We start from the raw sequence: 19,404 nt of genomic DNA on the forward strand, positions 1-19,404 counted from the left end.
ACACAAACAGTGCTCGTACATCATTTCCTACAGCTCGTAGTTTGTGCTCTTACACCAAAATCTACAGCTCACAAACAAAGCTTACAACTATCCCTAAGGTCCCCCCATAGCCACTGATTCTAAAACCACTTCTAACAGCTCTCTCCTACAGCTCCTTCACAGCCAGTGCTCTATAACAACTCCCTACAGCTCCTTCACAGCCAGTGCTCTGTAACCACTCCCTACAGCTCCTGCACAGACAGTGATTCTCTAACAATTCCCTACAGCCCCCTTACAATGATTCTACAATCGCTGTCTGCACTTCATACACTAAAAGCAATCACTACAGCTAATGTACAGTCAGTGCTGCTAAAACCACTCCCTACTGCTTTCTCAGAGCTGATGTCTCCACAAATACCCCCTACAACTAAAACACATACAGCGCTTCTACAACTACGCACTACACTCCCTGCAGCACAAGCAATGCCTCCATCTCCCTCAGAGCCAATGCTCCTCCACCCTTGCTCCTGCTGGGGTCTCTGCTGGGCTATCTGGTACTTCTGTAGGACACCAGCCTCTGTGCTGCTCAGCCAGACTCCAAAAAGGCACTTGAGACATCACTGAACCATGGCAATGTCGACTTGTTGTTTACACATGTGTCTTTCACTCTAAGTGGTCTGGGCTCATAAAACTCTATGAAGGTGTAACTCGACAGCAGTTGGAATTCCCACCCCTGCATCCTGCAGCTTCACATGGATCTCCCTGGACACTGCATGCCTTTTCTCAAGTAGTAAAACGCAGACCTGTACAACTGTCCTAGTTGGTAAGTGGATGTACGCGTGTGTTGACCAACCTCTGTGGTTTTGACTGTTCGCTGAAGGTAAGGCCTGGCCAGCCTCTGGGTATCTTCCATGGCTTTCTGTGATCAGAGCTGCAGATGAAGCATGACCTGTACGCACAAACTGTTGATGGCTGCTAATAACCTCCATGTCACCTCCTTCTCTATCCCCTAGGTTGGTGTTGTACAACATTGGCCCACGAGGGTTGAGAGCTTGCCGGATTTTCAGTAATGCCTCCAGCTAGAAAATGATGTACCCTTTTTGCATATTGAATGGATCTTTTGTAAATAGCTTGAAAATGTAGCATGGCCCGAGCCGCCGTCAAACAACTGTGGTAGAGAGCCCTTCTGCTGGATTGTGGCATGACTTCACCCCTTGTGGTCAGGTGATTCCTTTTCCAGATATTTTTGTCCTCCTGCACTCTTTGTTGCCAGAGCCTTGATCTCAATATCCCGTAGGAGCCAAAGTGGCCCCCGTGGCTAAGAGTGGAAGAGAGGAGGAAGCCACTACAGTCTCACCCAAACCTCTGCATCGACTGGTTAATTCAGCCAGACCAGGATCAGCCCGATTTGGTTCCCATCAGCTCCCTCTACGCACCCCATCGAACTAACTGGTAGTCCCTTGTAGGTGTCTACCTTTATCAAAGGTTGAGTGGCTTGTAATATGTATTCCCCCTGGCGTAACTGCTTTATTTTAACCATCTTTGCTCATCTACACCCTACACTCTCCCTGGAGCCTTGATAAGTTGTCTTTGCATTAAGCAGGAAACCTTGTACTGGTAGGGACAGCTCAGTGGCTCTACTGCCAGAGATGCTTGTCTGCGGCACACTGGTCACAGACTGAGCTTGTGATAAGGACATCGCTTACATCAAAGATCTCAAAGCCGGCGATGTCCAGGACGCCAATGAAGTACTGCCGGGGCTGCTTGGTCTCCAGAGTGGAATTGATGCGCACCACCATCCACAGGAACATCTTCTCGGACACTGACTTGGCCAGGGCACCGGTGGAGTAACAGACCTGAAAGACACAGACATTCTGTGAAAGTGCGGACACTGGGCTGCTGTGACGGTGCTAATGTGGACCACAGTGCACAGCATCTGGGACACGTTGTCTGTAAAGCCTGTGGTTGCGCACTGCAAACGTGGCGACATCCAAGGCTCACCTGCTGGACATTCTGCCCCTTGGTCACGTACTTGTTACCCACTTTCACCCGGGGGTGGCACAGACCCTTCAGCAGGTCAGCCGAGTTCAGGCCCATCAGATAGGCGGACTTGTTGGCCTCTGCAACATGAGAGAGGAATGAAATGTTACCACAAGCTTTGACTATGCAGCACACCAAGCAACACATGCAGTATTCTTAAGGCCCTCATCATGTCACATAGTATCAAACATGGTGCATTCATTACCACTTACAGTGTCTCTATGCCACATACAAGGGGAAGCTATGGAACGGTATACGCTAGGACACAGTGATAAAATCACTGCACAGGTGGCGTCATATCCCAGTATACGCACATCATGCAGTTGTACTGATTATCATTCAGTTTATATCAGTACATCGAGGGAGGACGAGTATCAGTCTGTCTATCTATTACTCAGCATAAAATGTTATCATTTAAATTGTGTATACATTCCACATCTCTATTTAACATAGTCTGAAAGCTAGCAAAGGGTATGTTAATTATCAGAAATATGATATATGGAGTTATAGATAGGTAACCAGTTTTGTTATAAGTTGTTGTGATGCCATAGCAAGGAGTTATGACTTTCAGAAACTGAAATAAAGGATAGAGGCTCTCTATGAGAGACATACATAACAAACGTATATAACATTATGTAACGACAGGAAGGTTTACAGTTGATCCCCCCTCCCCACCGCTAACATCGATGGTGATCGTTGACCCGAAGTAGCGGGATTTGATACATTTATGCTGTTACCGGGCTTGTGTGTTTGTGGGCACCAGCCCTGTAAACTGCCAGTTTGCTGCTAGTGACAATCGCTTTTTCAGAAACCCCAGAGTGCAATGCAACAGAGCTGCGTGGCCTACGCTGATTCCCATCCTTAATGTGCTCTCGGTTCACCTACAGTCCTTGCTGGGCCCAATGACCTGTAGACTCACTGGAAGTGCAGGCCGATTGCCCAGGGCTACAACTCTGCCATACTAGGCCAGAGAGTGCAAGGGCTTGACAGTTAACACCCCAGGGGGTTGCCTCTAAAATTCTGGTGTCTTCCCTGTCCCCCCACACATACACACACAAGGCAGAGCAAGTGGCACTCACCAACTCTACCTCTGTTTTATTCTCGCCCCCTCACCCCCTCCCCGACTCTGCAGGTAAACATGCATTAGGACTCGGAGAAGAAGCGGCCAGGCTTGGCTGTCCCTGCAGGAGTCCTGGGAACACACCCGCATTGGACAGGGGAAAGACACTCACCTGATTATACAGATCAGTGCACAAGGTCACATATTCCCTGACCACAGGAGCAGAGCTCAGGTGGGTTATCCCTTGCTCAAGGAAGGCAGTAGAGCTGTGCCTCGGCACAGGAACACCAGTTTCCACATATTATTCCCCATAAACGTGTAATCTTCGTAATCCCTCCTCCCGAAATTACTAGGATCCCCGTAACAGTAAATCAGGGGAAAGCACTAAAGGGCCTCACTTTGGACACCTCCTCGTGGCGGGGTGGGGGTGGCAGTGTTTGCACATGGACCTACCTTCGGTGCCGTCGGGCTCTGCCTGCTCCTCGCGTTGCTTCTGCTTGAACTTCATGTTTCCGAAGTGCATGATGGCGCCCGTCAGCTTGTACATGGAGTTCTTCTCGTCCTGCGTGAAGCCCAGTACGTCGAAGGCGCTCTGCGCGAGAGAGAGGAAAACTGAAGGGCTCGTGGAGAATATTCTATCACCCAAATATTGGGGGAAATGCACCCCGATATGAAACTTTGAGGTGGGTAGGCCAACTGAAGGCCTGGCTCTGGCTCGGCTCGAGGTACTCTTGGGACCGCAAGACAAGAGCAAACTGGGCCTTCTTCGTGTACTTCTAGCTCCCATCAACTTAGCTAAATCAAAGACCCCCCCATCATTCCTGCAGCGGAGGAGGTGCTGCCCAGCACTGTATCCTCCTCGTTGACTGGCAGGGAGGTCCCAGCAGAGTGCTGTGAAAGTGCTCAGAGGGACGCCACTCGAATGACTCTGTCCGAAGCACTTTTCCCGCACTCTGCAGGGTCCAGATGGCCAGCCATCTGAAGGGCGCTCCCAGCCCAGGAGACAATGAAAAAAGCTCCCCAATGAATTAAAGGCAATACATTAGCCTTTGATGTCGTTCGGGAGAGAGAAGAGATAGTATTCCTGTCTAGCGCTGAACTGCACAACATGAATCCAGACAACCAGGGATCAATCCTGGCTTCCCCACTTGAACAAATGGTGTGATCCTAGGCAGCTACATTTTCCCCACTATGCCTCCTTTCGTCATCACATTTGAGCCAGTGGCGGCTGGTGACATTTGAAAGTGGTGTGGCGTAAAACAATTCTGGTACTGCACTGCGGCGAGCGAGCGTGCCCATACCACCTACCTGGGGGTTCAGGGGGGTTGTCCCCCCAAGAAAATTTTGAAAAAAGAGTGGGCAAATGGTGCATTTTCAAGCAAATATGTGAGGTCTACTTGCCTTGTAAAGTCCACCGGGTATGAACATTTTGCCAGGGATTAATTTGGTTCCCAGTCCGGCCCATTATAAAGTAATACATTTGTGACATCTACCCCACAAAAGGGATCTTTCGTGGACGGAAAATGCCAGTCACTCCTTTCCGTGGTACTGGCTGGAGGTGGGAATATACTTTTGTTTAGACATGGCTTAGTGCAATCCCTGGCAGGGTTTATCAGTGGAGTCCAGGCCCTTTCAGGCACACACTGGAGTACTCTCATCAGGGTGAACTCATCCACAGAGCCACCTGGACAAAGAGGAACAAACCCACAACGAAGGAGGGACACATACTGCAGAAGTGGGGGAGGAGGGTGACTCACCTGGACCAGCCCTGGCTGCTGAAAGGACTTCAGTCCCCAGTGCTCTGTAGCAACTGTAGAACAATATCAGACACGTTGGCGCTCTGAATCAATGGCTTCCTAGGAGCCACCTTCTTACATAGTAGTGATGTGTGCCCGCCTGCCTCTGCCTGGACTTGAGTGCTGTCTGAGACTGCGGAAAGATGTGTTTTCCACAGGCTGCCTCTTATAAAGCTTACCAAAAAAGGAGGGGTTTGGTCCAAAGGATTAGAGGGTAGGTAGGGCCAGTTATACTACATAAGAAAAAAATTACCTATACCTCTAGTGACTTCAACACTTATTCATATGAAGTAAGATAAACGAAAATTAATACGTTTACCTAAGCAGTAATTTCTGCCTTTTTTTTTAATTTTTTTTTTTATTAATATCTTTGATCACAAAAAGAATACATAATGAACTACACGAAATACCACATTAGTACTTACACAATGAAAATGAACAACGTGAAAAATGTGTTTTGACATACAATTACAAATAAACTCATAATAATCAAACGTTGAAACAACCAAATGAAATGTCACAAAGAACAATCATTATATACACAATCCGAAATACAAAGTTGTCATACAAATTGATGAATTAGACAACTAACACCCTTATATTTGGAATAATCAAATCCTCTGAAATATCAGGGACACAAGGGGGTAGCTCGCTCATGCAGTTGAGGCCCTGGTTGATGCTATCGAATGTCATAATTAAAAATGCCTCTTTCCGCAGTAGAGCGGTCTCAATACATGTAGATTTTGAGTCAATCCATGCAAGAACTGTCCAACGCAGTTCATAATTCATAATTCTCACATTAACCTGTTGGCTTGTTTTTCCGATATATATTTTATTGCAAGAGCATATCACTTACATCCCTAAACCAAAGAGTGATTTGATCACCAAGTGGAATTTAAAACCCATTTGTGGGCACCACAAGTGGGGGAATTGTGTGGCCTGCCCAGCTACTATAGAAGGAAGTCTATTTGAACACAATGGAGTAAAATGGAGACATGAAAGTTTTTCAAATTGTAAGACTAAGAACGTCATTTATGCAGTGGTATGCTCTTGCAATAAAATATATATCGGAAAGACAAGCCAACAGGTTAATGTGAGAATTATGCAGCACAAATCTCGAATTAGGAGAAAAGTCCTGACAGCGCCTATGGTAGAACACTTTCTAGCTGTTGAACACAGCGAAAATGAACTGCGTTGGACAGTTCTTGCATGGATTGACTCAAAATCTACATGCATTGAGACCGCTCTACTGCGGAAAGAGGCATATTTAATTATGAAATTCGATAGCATCAACCAGGGCCTCAACTGCATGAGCGAGCTAAACAGAGCTTAGATGGCTCATGAGCTGTAATCAAGTATATGGCGCTGCTGTCAGCTTCAGGACCTGTATCTCTCTAATAAAGTAAAAATGGGATCAATATCGAGATGTTGGAAAACACAACCGACCTGTGATATTGAAAAGTTTTACTTTGGGCAAATGAATTGAGACACATGACTTCAATAAACTAAATCTCCCAGAAGTCATTGCAAATGCAATTAGATCATCCCCTCCTGTGATTGGTCAGAAACGCATCATGTGACACTGATGCACCATCACATGATGTGTCAATCAGCTCGGCGAACTGCTAGCAATAATGGAGACAAATCCCCACTTGAAACCTCGAGCCTGAAGCTTCATTAGGTGAGCAAAACATAGTTTGCACTTGAATCCAAGTGCTTTCAGCCAAAAACGATTTTTACAAACCCTTACATTTTTTAGCCCCTGCAGCCACGAACAATTTTTAAAGAGAGTGAAGGACCGTCATTTGTTACAACACTTCCTCTGTGGGGCCACGCCATTGGGCCCCTCTCCCTGAGTGAGTAAATAATTTGTGCTCAGTGGTCACGTTTTAAACTCATTTAAACAGACACCCCGAAACTGCATGTATTATTTCTCTTGCAGAAGTAAAGATCTGCAATTGCTGTCTACTGTTTATAAATCGTCTTGGCCACGCAATATTGAAAACCAGGTAACCTTTTTTTCCCTCCTTGTCCCCAGACATAGCTATCAGACAAAAGAATTACACCCCATGAGCTAAATTATTCATAATGTATTTTATTGCAGATTGGCAACCACTGCTTGTTACATATTGCTGATGGTTACATTTAATCGGTATAATGCAGGTATGTGACCACCAACTTGTGCAGATAGAGAAAGAATTAGGGCTTTGGGAAGCACCTTATTTAATAAAAACTTAAACTCTGTTTTTTCCCCAACCCCCCCCCCCTCCCCCCCCCCTTTTTGTCACAATCAGTCTGTTCGTGAGAAAGACTAATCCAGCCCTGATGAGAGTGCGGCAATTGATTTAACCGGCACTCGAAACGCGTCGGCAGACAAAGGAACTCAACTCCTTGGTTAAATATTGCAAATATACCCCCTTGTGTCCCTGATATTTCAGAGGATTTGATTTATTCCAAATATAAGGGTGTTAGTTGTCTAATTCATCAATTTGTATGACAACTTTGTATTTCGGATTCTGTATATAATGATTGTTCTTTGTGACATTTCATTTGGTTGTTTCAATGTTTGATTATTATGAGTTTATTTGTAATTGTATGTCAAAACACATTTTTCACGTTGTTCATTTTCATTGTGTAAGTACTAATGTGGTATTTCGTGTAGTTCATTATGTGTTCTTTTTGTGATCAAAGATATTAATTAAAAAATAAAAACATAAATAAAAGGCAGAAATTACTGCTTAGGTAAACGTATTAATTTTTGTTTATCTTACTTCATATGAATAAGTGTTGAAGTCACTAGAGGTATAGGTAATTTTTTTCTTATGGAGCCTCTTATAAAGCAGCAGACAACCTCTGTTTCAACCAGCAGCATGAAAAGAAGTGAGCGCAGGTTCCGAGCACCCAGACACCCTCTATTCTGCCATTGTCCAACTCCTGTCATTCACACAGAGCACCCCATCTTTATGGGACTACAAGCGCCACTATCAGCGAGCCAAATGTGGGCCAAAGATAGCCATGATTTGATGATGACCTGAGATGCAGTCACTCTGTCTTACGCAGTTTTTCCATGTGACGGCTCAGACATTCTCTGACAGATCATAGGTACCCCTGTGTTTTACAGCTCACTAGTACCCCCACAGACTAATAGTGCCCCCCTGCGGGATACGGCTTATGTCTGAACCTGCAGTATGCATGTGTTATCACACTATATGCAGTCCAATACCAGGTGTGTCCTGCATTGTTGTAAAATCTGAACATTAATAAATAATTAGACACAACCTATTGAACCTGAGCATCTACACAACGAATCCATTTAGTGCTTAACTGCATTTCAGCGCTGTGACCTGCGAGAGGCACTAGAGAAGTACAAGAGTGATGAACAGATGCCCAATAAATTGCACAAAGAGACACAGGCAGCATGCCAGAGTCGAAAACGTGTGCACCAGATTTCAGAAGGATTTAATCTGGGGCATACTCACTGTATGCTCCTCTATTTATAGTTGGTGCGAACAGAAGACGAGCTATTGGTTCCTCACTCTCTCTGACATGTTTGTAGTTACCAATCCCCAACAGGCTGCTTCACCAACTCTGGCTTGCAGCAGACTGTGACTTGGAGCTTTAATAAACGAGTACCACACACCAACAGACAAACTTCAGAACACTTTCTTGTCAGGCATCAGCAAAAAATAAAAGTGCCAGTGGAAAGACCCACACAGCCATTGTCTGTGAAGGGTCCCAGAGGCAATTCCAGGGCAAGGTAACGCTCCGTGCTCATAAACACGACAACCTACACATGATTAACAAGGACAGACAGATTGGCATTGTCAGTGCTTGGCTTTTTTTTATTGCAGTGAATGCCAACTTCATGCGTGGACAGCAGCCCACAAATAACAGGTGCAATCAGTAAAAAAAAAAATACTACTTGAAAAATCTAACGCGGCTTGAAAATGTAGTTCTTCAGGAATGAGGACAGAAAAGAGGATAAAACTGCTAAGAGACAGGTCCGCCTCTGCTAAATTCTGGAGATGCGGTCCATTAAAAGGGGGTTTGGTAACCTGCGGAAGGGGGCTTTCATATCACCATGTACTCCAAACTCGCAGGCTGAACCTACTGGCCCACGGCTCTGTATTACCTTACAATCAACAATCAACAACAGAAATCACTTATGTCACCAGCACGTTTATGGGTGTCATATTTCTAACTAAATGAAGTTTATCTAAGAATTTATTAAAGGAGAACAGAGAACTGTGGAGACCAACAAAGCAAGTCAGTGAGTTTAAAGTATACCATTAAAACAAGAATATTGAACAACGTGAAATTGAAAAGCATCACGGGGGTGCAAATGCCCTCCGACTTGCCTCTGTTTCCTGTTTAAACTTTCTGTTGTACCCTTGCCCTCGTTGCATTAAAGAAGCTTACATTTTAATTTAAACAAGCCTTAGCGAAGACAACAGCTCTGCTTTAATGTGCTAACACACGCAAGCAGCAATGGGCCCGGTCTGTGTTTGCATACATTAGCACACTTCTAAAAAAAAAAAAAGCAATCGCATCCTCTCTGATGCAGGGCCATTATTTTAATGGAGCCGTTTTAGAATATGGCATTTTTATATTTCACAGTAAAACCGTTAACGTTAAATGTCTCATACAGCACAGGAATATAGTGCAGTCCTTTTTAGGTCTCGGCTAGCGAAGGCTGCGCTTGCGCAGTCTCGCTCGCGAGATATAATGACTTGGAGAAGAGGGGCTTGAACCCGCCCCTCTTCTCCCCTCTTCTCCATTGGCTGGCCTCTTGAATGCTGGCCAGCCATTGGAGAAGAGGTTTGTCACTCCGAACAGGCCCCGTCCTTTTCGGATTCGGGGGCGTGTTTTTTGCAACTTTTCTAATTATCTCCTCCAGCCAATGGCAAGAGGAGAGAAAAGAAAAACACGCCCCCGAATTCGAAACCGTCGCTGCCTTTCTCCGAGGCATTTCTGCTTTGCCTCGGAGAAAGGCGGTGGTGTGCTTGTTCCTCTTGTCTAATCCGTCGCTGGACCCCCTTCCTGGAGTAGCTCTGGCAGTTGTGGCGGTTGTATCGGGGACTCTGCCCCTATCCCTGGTGCTTGAGCCAATCTCTGCCTGCTCACAGCTGCAGGCTCCCCCGTAGTCGATTGCCCAGTCCCTGCCTCAGCATGGGGTCAATTGCTGTATGTAGCAGGAGTCTAAATAAGAAGCGCTCTATAAAAACAGATCTAATTAAAACATGTATATACACATCGATTCTGTATTTTGTATGTGAGAAAGAAACAAAGCACCCTTTAAATATATGTTTCGTGTTGTAAATATTCTTGATTTGTTAAGAGCGTTCCGTTTCATTAATATAGATCAAGACAATCGTTATGTTCTGTTTCATAGTTTAAGAGATCCATTCCGTTCTCGTTCAGTGGACGTTGTGCCATTCAAAGATGGCCATCTACTCTACACGGAGCTGCATTCGGTGAGTGTTTACAAACGTGTCCCTTTTCCATGTCGATTACCCTTCTGTTCTGTGTTATGATGATTGCAGATTAACAAGTCGTCGGTGACAGTGGAAGTCTGTGAAGCTAGGCTAGTTGTCCCATGCCCAACTTCTTGCAGTGGTGATGGGCCCTCGCCTCCTTTAGGCATACTCCGCGCGCCACCCACAGCACCAAGCTGGCGACGGAGAGATCCCCCGAGGGCAGGGGCAGCAGCGGCGCCCGCAGTTCAGGCAGCAGCGCTTCCCGCCCTATTACGTACAGCGCAGCTTCAACCGACGCCCACAGGGGCCCGGCCAGCACCCCGGCGCATAGGTAACTACTGCACTCCACACTGGGGTTCGTGAGTGTCCTCCCTCCCTCCCAGGTGGGAATGGTCCCTGAATGTTGTGAACTGCCGTCAAGGCGCAGCAGCATCAGCGCAACCCTCGCTGCTGCACCCCACAGAGCCCGCGTGGTTGTGATACGGGGAATCCTTTACTACTAACAACTGAAAATTGCTCTAGCTTTAACTGCACAATTCCGAAAAGGCAATTAGTGTGTCTTTTTTTTCCCGTGTAACTTTGCGGAAGAGTGCTTTAGGATGTGAGGAAGAATAAAACTCAGTCTGTTGTTTTTTGGGGGAGGGGGCAGTGTCACTCTTACTGTAAAACCATTTCGACATAGTGTCCATGTAGCAGTAAATATTTGCTGTCTAAGCAGTTTTGATCGGTGGTTGGTGTTTAACATAAATACTACTATTGGATGGTTTGTTTGAGCAGTACAGCTTATTTTATAGCGGAAAAGTGATGGATGGTTAGGTAGTTGGAGATGTTTGTTGGGGATAACGTGGAAAATAGATTGCTGAGCTGTTCGCCAAAGGGATATTGGGAAGCTATCAAAAACCGCTGGTAGAGTTTAGGGTCTAGATACAAGGCGCATTAGATCTAAAGAGGATGAAAAACAGTTCCTACCCTCCAGTATGTGATAGTAAGACAATATGAGTGGGGCTATCAATAGTGTTAAATGCAGCGCACCAGTAGAAAATAATGATTTATTGTGGAGAGGTGATTGACAGTCTTTATCAACAAATTAACATATTTTTGTCAGTTTTCATTAATATAAATAACAGTTTAGAAAAAACTGGGTTAAATACAGAAAAGCAAAGTCAAGTATCTGTTTTAAATTTGAGTTTTGATGATCTGGATGGACTGTTTCTTTTGGCACCCAGCTAGCGATCACTTTTGAGTCTTGCTATCTAGCATTCAGCAGTGGTACAAGCCTATATGATTAACCGGATGCAGCATCCTTGCTTATAGACCAATCACAGTACTTGTGGCCTACTGTTACAAAATATAAATATTTTCTGTAGGAATAACTGCCTGGCACAGCAGATGTAATGGGGCCATAATCTGAGGGGAGAGAATGCAGAACGTGGACAGAAACCGGTTTCAGTGCGGGTCCTTTTATATAATAAAAACATCCTAGTTGCTAATCTTTTGTGGTACGTGAAGTAAATCCATAGAGAAAATACACTAGAATCAAATCATTCCAGTTGTTCTGGGATTACACAACATGAAGGATGCACGAAATATCCAAGTAAAATCCAGTCTCTTTTTTTTTTTTCCAGTTTAATTTCAGGCACTTCTTTTGGCATGTAGGTGATTAGTCTTCAGGAAGAGTCCTCTAAAGCATAACAAGTCCTTCTGTTTGTCCCCTTAAACCCAGGAAACAAAAATAATGTCATGAGCAATGCCAATAGCTCTAACTTTAACAATGCCGAGACCATTGCATTATAAATGCTTGTTCAATGCCTGATGAGGTGTGCTTCAGGTGGCATTGATAGACACAGAACGGGCTTTTTACTAGGAAACAGAAGCGTTTCTCTGCCGATTTCGGCCTTCTTGCGTTCCAATGACTGGAACACTGCAGTGTCCATTTTTTTTAACGGTCTGTTATGGGCAATGATTAAATAAATATGACCTATGTACCCATGTACACAACAAAGAAATCATGCGGGACCCTACGAAGAGCACATGATCGCGCACAGAAAAGAGATCAGTGAAGTCAGCGGCGCTATACAAATACCCACGGGGCATATTTCTAACTGAACTACGTTGACTTAAGCTGATATTTCTGTAACCTACACAGTCGCTGCCTGGCATGACGGGGGTGGAAATGGGGTAGTCGTGGGGGGGGGGGGGGGGGGGGGGGGGGGGGGAAGGCAAGAGGGATTTAATAATTCAAATAAAACTCACTGTTCGCGCCGCCTCATGTCCTGGCAGTCCTGCGCTTTCTTTTCCTGCAGCTCTCCCCTGGAATGCGGAGCCACCCACAGGGAGCCTCCCTCCCCTCCGCCAATCACAACGCTGCCCCAGCCGGGCCATTTTCTATCTGTAGGCTGCATGCAGCAGCCTACATAGAGAAAATGGGAGAGTGCACATGACTGCTTTGTACGGCCCTGGGGCCGACCAAACAGTCAGTACCCACAACAGTGGGCAAAGCCACTCCCCCCCTGCCCATGACCAGGACCGAACACCAGGCACTCCATGCACTTCTGCTTTCTCGCAGTGCGAGAATGCAGAAACATAAAATGGTAGTTTTACCATTTTATGTTTATGCCTTCTCGCGCTGCGAGAAAGCAGTGGGGCGATGCCCCCACACCCCTATGGGGGAGCCGCCACTGATTTGAGCACACCTTTGAACACATCCGTTCAGGATGCGCACTGTACAAAAGCATTATCTTTGCTAGGTTTGATAGTGCCAATATCAGCAACACACCCCACCCACAAATACAGCAATACCATAATAAAGAACACACAAGACACATTGGTTGTTGGAAACAACATTGCTGCAGGTTTATTTTGCATAAGAAATATGCCAACATGGTGGGTCAACTGACGGGCGATCCAAGGGCAGACAGCCCCTATGCTGCTCTGCCCACCTGAAGAGCCAAATTGCACCGTGGCCCTAACCAATCGGTGCTCACCATTTTGGGGGGTTACCCCTTATCACCTGTGGACCACCTGTCCACCCCTCTACTCACGCCCCCTGGGGGGGGGGGGCAGAACGTATGGAGGCATGCCCCCAGTTGCTCAGGTTTACAACCGTCCAGGACTAAAGGGGCACCTCCAGGGTCCTGCCGTAAGGACTTCCTGGGGCTATTTAGCATTTGCACCCTTGTTGTGCTCCTGAAGACGGTACCCCTTGTACCATTCAGCCTCTGGATCGCCCTGTAACTCCTTCACAGCTCTGGGTGTGGCCCCCGTCACACCCAGGGCCCCCCACCAAGGCAGGCATTCCTACTTACACTCAGCTGATTCTAGGGCATTGCCCAGGTCCACAAAACACAGGTCCATGCCCACTCTAGACAAATGGACCCATCCCTATTAACACATCCTGTGGTCTTGGCATGCAAGGGTCCATGTCTCATGAAGCCAAAACTCCTCTGTTCTGTGAATTGTTTAATTAAAGAGTTATTGATTGTGGCCAACACCATATCCTTATCTTTGCCAGCTGGCCTCCTCCTGTCTAGGAGTACCACGTCGACCAGAATTCTTACCCAAACTGGGATCCAAAACCACTGTTCATCGTAACCCTGGGATGTCTGATTTGATCCCATGAGCACTGTGTGCGAAATGCTTACGTTTAGGGTTTACCCAGACCTAGTTTACCTCTGTGCTTCAATTATACCAAAAAAAAGGGGGGCAAACTGATAACCGTGTAAAGCACCAGCAGAGGAAATTAACCTGACCCCTTCATGTTCTCCCGTTTTGGAGTTGCATCACACACTTCTTTGGAACTGCCAGCTTACGCAGCCCCTTCCTAACAACCCACACAATATGCGTGTTTGTGGCACTGTGCCCTGCTGCCAGTGTATAGCCAATGTAATGCCTACAGCATCTGCCTTTTCATGAATCCTGAAAATGACAATGTTCTTAATAAATTGCAGTCTTTAGTGTCTTCCCCATTGTTCCCCCAACTTTTGGGGCAGCAGCACACTAGTTAGATGGCAGCTTCCACAACCTGCCCAGTTACCAAGGCAGGGAAATTCTTCTTACACCTGTTGCATTTACCGTACCATTTTGGAGTCAACACTTGCGCAGCCCGCCATTAGCTGCGGGAGTGCACATCTTATATGGACCGAAGGAAGACCTATTGAAAACCCTCTCTATTGCTGTTTCCTGCCACTGTACCCATCTGCCCATATGTGGTCACCTGTAAACGCCTATCGCATTGCAGGTCCACCACCTTACCCTCTCATACCCTATGCACGGGGGAGCCCTGCACCCCCAGTATCTGCTTATTCCATGCCATATTAGATGCGGGCCCCTCACCGTTTGACTGCGAATTGGGTGCTGTGACGCCATGCTGATGCCCCACCCTGGCATGAGTCGTCCAATTCCAAAACTTATGCTAGAAGCCAGCAATAGGATGGGGCAGGAAGAGACTCGAGTGTCCAGTTACCTGCCCTTTCTCAGATGAATGGAGCCCATCTTTACTACGTTATAGCCTTTTTGTGCTGTACCCCAATGTTTCCCCAATTTTTGGAACCACAGCACACTGGTTTATATGACAACTTCCAAAACCTGCCTAGCTGCAGGTGAGTAATTTGACACGCTGCAGCTTGGTGAAGAGGGTTTTTCAGCCAAGCGAACCACAGTCCGAGTTGTCAGCATGTATCCTTTATAGAGGCCCTAGTTCTTATGAAGTCTGTCTCTATATCATGGTGAGTCATTCCCAATAGCAATTGGTACCAACATCTAACTCTCCCCCCGTGCTTGCGAGTGTGCCCTGTCCGTTCACAGATCACACTACTTGCTAACCAGCTGTGACTGACCCTTGTTGGTAAACAGCACAAGCCTAGTTCACATGGTTCATCTCAGATTGGATACCCTCCACCAGAATCAAAGATGAGATTCGTTTTACCTTCTAGTGACTTTTGTAGTTAATGTTCTAACAATTTTACTCAACCTAGCCAGACAGTCTTGCTTATTACTATTCCACACAATATCGGAATCTAAGATTCCCAGTTTCAAGTTTTGATGCAGCCCACCTATGTGGGTCCGCTGTAACCCCTGCCAGTAAACTCGCTACTTAATACAGCTCCCCTTAATGCTATTGCCTGTCCTAAAAGTACGAGTTACTTACCTTCGGTAACGATGTATCTGGTAGAGACATTGTCTAGCTGCAGATTCCTTAACTTAGAATTATCCCCCAGGCATCAGACTGTATCCGGATTTTTTTTTGTAGCAGCACCTCTGCGCGACGGGCGACGACGCCACATGACCCTGCCCTGATGTCGTCCATGGACGTGACGTCAGCGAGATCATATAAGTCCCTCCCGGCGCACTAACGTCAGTTTTCTTCTGAGAAACTTTTCCGCTGCACAACGTGGAGCCACCAACAAAACTGTGAAAGTATCGGAACAGTGTGCGAAGAAGGAATAATCCGTAAAACAAAGAGATCGGATGATGCATAACATCATCATAAAGGACAGTGTCAGACACTGTATACCAATAGACCAAGAAGTAAAGGCATAGCATTGCTCTGAGAAACAACACCGCAAAGCGAAGCGGAGACCCTCCCCAGAGGCTAAGTAACAAGGGAAGAATATCCCGACAACAGAAAGGCTGCCAATACAACGGAGAACTGTGCCGGCCAACAAGGGTGGAGCACAGGAAGAACAACAATCCACTGCGAGAGGACATTACAAGGAATGGCGTTTTCCCCTGTAGAGATCGAAGGGCCGAGGCACAGCCCAACAGATCCCAAGGAAGGCGACTGCAGAGGAGACAAGAAACCCTAAACCGAAGGAGGAGGTGGGAGGGAGGGAGGGAGGGAAAGAATAAAAGAAGACCCCACACTGGAAGGACCAGAGTGGAGGAATACAGAGAAAGGGAAAAAATTAATCCCCTTTGAAGGCAAAGCAAAAAGCACCGCTCCACCGGAAGAGAAGCCACCGTGAGGGAGGCGGCTGCAGAAGGCAAAGTCTGAGAGGCTCGCACCAACTTGAGCACCCTGGATGGAGACCAGGGCATTCTGAAAGGAGGCAAGGTGGAGAACCCCACCTAGAAAGGTCCTCGCAGAACGGGGAGGATGGGTGGGCGTTAAGGAATCTGCGGCTAGACAACGTCTCTACCAGATACATCGTTACCAAAGGTAAGTAACTCATACATCTGATGGAGACATCTAGCCGCAGATTCCTTAACTTAGAATAGATAGCACAGCCATACCCCAAGGGGGGAGGTGGGTCTACGACACAACAACAAAAAGAGCCCGAGAGCACTGAGCCGGCAACAGAGTGACGGACTATAAGGAAAGCTGTGGCAGAGCAGCCAATCAGCAGACCAAGCAGCTCGGAAGAGCAAAAGACAATGGGAGCCAAGGGCACCACAAGACGACCCGAAGGGCGCGAGACCACACCTGTGTGAATACGGGATGGAATAACAGCACTAGGCCATATCCCAGAATGGAAGAGAGAGTTCATAATGAAGGAAGGAAGAAGAACTACTCCCAGAGCCCAATGGTGCGCTAAGTTGGCATCAACCAAAATCTAAAGGACAATATGGAGTGACATAATCAGAGCTTACCCGGCGGGCCTACGCAAGGGAGGCCGGAGAGGCAGCAGCCAGGAGGCGAAGGGCAAGAGGCAGGAACTGAGCTAAGTCCCAGAAGCACAAGCGTGAAACATAAGACACGCCAAGTGCAAAACTCAGTTGTTAGAAATGGGATCTCTGGTTCGCTAAGGCTTGCGCCAAAGCCAGGAAGAAACCACCACTCTAAGTCAGGGCTGGGGAGTTACACGCCAAAGATAACCCCTGCTCACCCCCTTGGTAGCTTGGCACGAGCAGTCAGGCTTATCCCGGAGGCAATGTGTAAAGCGTTTGCGCGCGCACACAACAACAACACCCTAGGCCCACCACAAAAGAGACTCCACACAAGGTTATATATAAAAAATAGCCTTTGTATTATAATAAACACATTAGATGATAATCACATAATTTACACTGTGCCAACTGGCACTGGGCAGAATTTTACAGGGGACTATTTACACAAGACAGGGCCACACGGACCGCTGTCAGAATTAGCACAAATCACCAATAGTAAATGTAGAACATATACCAACTGTAACACAAATTGTAACTGTAGAGCACAACCAGTAACTACTGGCGCAATAATGACCTCAGCCTTATCACAATAGAATCGGGTTTAAAACCTATCCTGTATACATCACAGGGGCATAAACACATTATGCAATCTCTCACAAGTCTAACGCATTAGACCCTACCTCCTAAGTATAATTACACTAGGGGCGTACATCACACAGGGAAGTATAATCTCCCTAACATAAACCTAAACAGGTAAAACAACCTCCTATACAGAAATCATATCTAGAGGTATAAAACAAAGGGTGCGCAAAACATACTACACACTGTACATTTCCTAACACCCAAAACATTAAAACACAATAGTACGTCAATCACATTAGGGTCCAGGTTGCGCCACAACCTAAACGTAGCGGCTGCCCACTACTTGCTGGGCAGCTGGGGACAAGAACAGGGCCTAAACACTGCAGCTGGCACTAAGTGCTGCGCAGCTGCGGAAGTTAAATATGCGGCATGGGCTCTCAATGGCCCTTGAAACTAATGTGCCCCAACGTTTGAGCCATCTGGCTCAGAAAACAAACATGTCCCCATGGAGCGCACGGGCTCCTGAAATCAATATGCGCTAATTAGAGGGAAGAATAAAAGAAAAGAACTTGTCCCCAACGTTGGAGCCTCACGGGCTCTGGAAACAACAATGCCCAACGTGGGAGCCACACAAGGGCTCTAAAACAATCAGGCTCCTCTTGGGTGGGGGGCGGCCCGCTGCCAGACGGGGGCTGCCCTCCTGGGACCCGGGACTCTGCATGGGCACTTGGGGAGGCGGGGTAGGCTCCCGTCCTCTCCAGTCTTATTTCCTCTGTCCCGGCGCGGACTCTCCTCTCGCGGGGCTTCCCTTCCCCGAAGCCCCGCCCACGTAGTCCCTGCCTTCCGGGTCGCGCTGGGCAGCGGCCCGGAGGGAATCCAATGTGCGGCTCGGGCCGCTGCAGTGATTCTTTCTCGGCTCAGATGCGGGGTGGGCACCCGCGTTAATTACGGCGAAGTCGCGGGGTGGGCACCCGCGCACAAACAAAGTAATTAAATAAACGGGGTGGGCTCCCGCTTACAACAAAATAATTAAATAAGCGTTGGTAGGCTCCCGCGTAGTACACCAGCAATTGCAGGGTGGGCACCCGCCCTTGAGTACAAACGAAAAGCGGGGTGGGCACCCACTATCCTCAACAGCACTAAGCGTGGTGGGCACCCGCGATCAACAGCACAATCAGCGGGGTGGGCTCCCGCTCGGAGGGCACAGAGGCAGGGGGGATCCCCACGCCGGGTATTCCCTCTCCAAAATGATCAGAACTCTGTGCTGCAGCAAGAGACAGAAGCGCTGCTCCTCCTGGACAGAAATCAGAGTGCTCCCCAGGCAATAAAGAAATAGCGCTTCCCAGGCACTTGAGGGCAAGGTCCAAGAACAAAGTCCTTAGGAAGGCAGGGGGGCAAGGGCTGGGCCCAGGGGCCAGCTCACAGGGCCCTCCAGGCAGGGAGGCAGTCCCCAGTGGCGGTCCTCCTGGCGCCCAGCAGCAGCAGCAGGCCCCTCCAGTTAGGATCAGCCGAACAGAACCTTTTACATGGGGTCACAGACCCTTTTTATCTACACATTTCCTTTGTCTCAGGCTGCAGGTTAAGGAAAAACCAGATGCAACTGGTTTTGGAGCACTCTGTTGTGCTCAGCCCCTCTTCCCATTCACTGGACAGGCTAGGGACATCAGTCGCATCACAGGGGGCGGAGCCAGCATTGTGCAGGGAAGGCCCAGCCCTATTCAGGTCCCAGGTGTACTCCTCCCTGCCATCAGCATGCAGATCTCTCCATTCACCACCGGGGCAGACCCATCCTGACTCCTGGAGCCAGACACACCAGCCAATCGCAAGCCAGACAGTCACTTCACATTTATTACACAGACATGCC

General features: G+C 47.4%; 1 protein-coding gene across 1 annotated transcript in view; it reads right to left on the reverse strand.

Annotated features, from left to right (window-relative positions):
* Positions 1 to 19,404, reverse strand: part of LOC146870723 (myosin-7-like) — a gene marked incomplete at its 5' end in the record, with an annotated part of 160,975 nt that overhangs the window by 100,869 nt on the left and 40,702 nt on the right. The window contains 3 exons of the mRNA XM_085644017.1: positions 1,686 to 1,835; positions 1,981 to 2,099; positions 3,533 to 3,671. Of these exons, the coding sequence (XP_085500143.1) occupies positions 1,686 to 1,835; positions 1,981 to 2,099; positions 3,533 to 3,671 (408 nt within the window). The remainder of the gene's footprint in view (positions 1 to 1,685; positions 1,836 to 1,980; positions 2,100 to 3,532; positions 3,672 to 19,404) is intronic.

This window comes from Triturus cristatus, chromosome 1_1, assembly GCF_964204655.1.
Source record: "Triturus cristatus chromosome 1_1, aTriCri1.1, whole genome shotgun sequence".
Lineage (NCBI taxonomy): Eukaryota > Metazoa > Chordata > Amphibia > Caudata > Salamandridae > Triturus > Triturus cristatus.